This window comes from Myotis davidii, unplaced genomic scaffold, assembly GCF_000327345.1.
Source record: "Myotis davidii unplaced genomic scaffold, ASM32734v1 scaffold609, whole genome shotgun sequence".
Taxonomy (NCBI): domain Eukaryota; kingdom Metazoa; phylum Chordata; class Mammalia; order Chiroptera; family Vespertilionidae; genus Myotis; species Myotis davidii.
This window is the reverse complement of record NW_006300164.1, coordinates 2987845-2989065: the sequence shown is the minus strand read 5'-3', so window position 1 is coordinate 2989065 and position 1221 is coordinate 2987845. Positions and strand designations below refer to the sequence as shown.

The window sequence follows — 1221 nt, the reverse complement described above, 5'->3', positions numbered from 1 at the left end:
CCCAGCTAGGGGTCCGGGGGACAGTGACTGAGCCCTCGGGAGCGAGCCCTTCCGGCCACTGTCCCCCCCGCCCGGCTCCGAGGGTCAGCCTTGACCCCTCCTCCAGGACGCTCAGCCGCCAGGGCCCCGGCGCCACCCAGACGACAGACCCTGCTGCCTGGTGTCTCCCCCTCCACGGTCCCATTTCACAGTGGGGGGACTGAGGCTGAGAGGCAGGCTCCTCCCCAGAGGCCGAGCCACCAGGGGCCTCCCACCCGCCAGGGTTTCACCAGATCTGTCGGGGCTCCCTCCCTGCAGGGCGCACCCACCCACACGACCCCCACCCTGCAGGGTGCACCTACCCACACCAGCCCCCACCCTGCAGGGCGCACCCACCGACATGAGCCTCTTGTACTCATCCAGGCGCTGCCGGTTGGACGCGATGAACAGGCCCCCGTTCTGGATCCAGCCCGTGTGCAGCCCTGTCTCCTCCTCCAGGTCACGGCTCACCACGCGCCTCGTGTGCGCCAGCAGCTCCACCTCCACGTCGCTGGGCCGCAGCTGCCACAGCAGGCCTGGCGGGAGGGGCACCGTGGGTCCCAGCGCGGGAGCTGCACCCTCCCCCGGGCCCCCCCGAGAATCCGGCAGTGCCGGCCCTTAGCGCCGACCACAGGCAGCTGAGAGGCCGGTGAGGAAATGACATGGTCCAGGCTGAGCTTTGGGACCGGCCTCCTGGGCCCCGAGCAGCTCAGTGACACCAAAGGCTCCATTTACAGAGCCTGCTGGGTGCCATGTGCTGTGTGCCGGGTACCGTGTGCCGGTTGCCATGTGCCGTGTGCTGGGTGCCATGTGCTGGGTGCCATGTGTCAGGTGCTAGGGGCTGTGTGCCGGGTGCTAGGTGCCGTGTGCTGGGTGCCATGTGCCATGTGCCATGTGCTGGGTGCCACCAGCCGTGTGCTGGGTGCCATGAGCTGGGTGCCATGTGTCGTGTGTCGTGTGCCATGTGCTCTGTGCCGTGTACCGTGTGCTATGTGCCGGGTGCTGTGTACCAGGTGCCATGTGCCATGTACCGGGTGCCGTGTGCTATGTACGTTGTGCCGGGTGCCGAGTGCCGTGTGCTGAGGCCTGGGCTGAGCCGTCCCGGGGGAAGGGTGGCCTGTGAGGCTGGATTACTTTACCCAACGCCCCTCACCCACACCGCAGAGCGAGTCTGGGAATGGAGGCCGGGTGAGGTCGAGACAG

At 68.1% G+C, this 1221-nt stretch overlaps 1 protein-coding gene across 1 annotated transcript in view; it reads right to left on the bottom strand.

Annotated features, from left to right (window-relative positions):
- The window catches only part of SARDH (sarcosine dehydrogenase), a 55528-nt gene extending 54490 nt beyond the window's left edge, over window positions 1-1038 (bottom strand). The window contains exons 1-2 of the mRNA XM_015572370.1: window positions 927-1038; window positions 342-554 (exon numbers count right to left, since the gene is read on the bottom strand). Of these exons, the coding sequence (XP_015427856.1) occupies window positions 342-554; window positions 927-1038 (325 nt within the window). The remainder of the gene's footprint in view (window positions 1-341; window positions 555-926) is intronic.
- Between the last annotated feature and the right edge of the window lie 183 nt (window positions 1039-1221).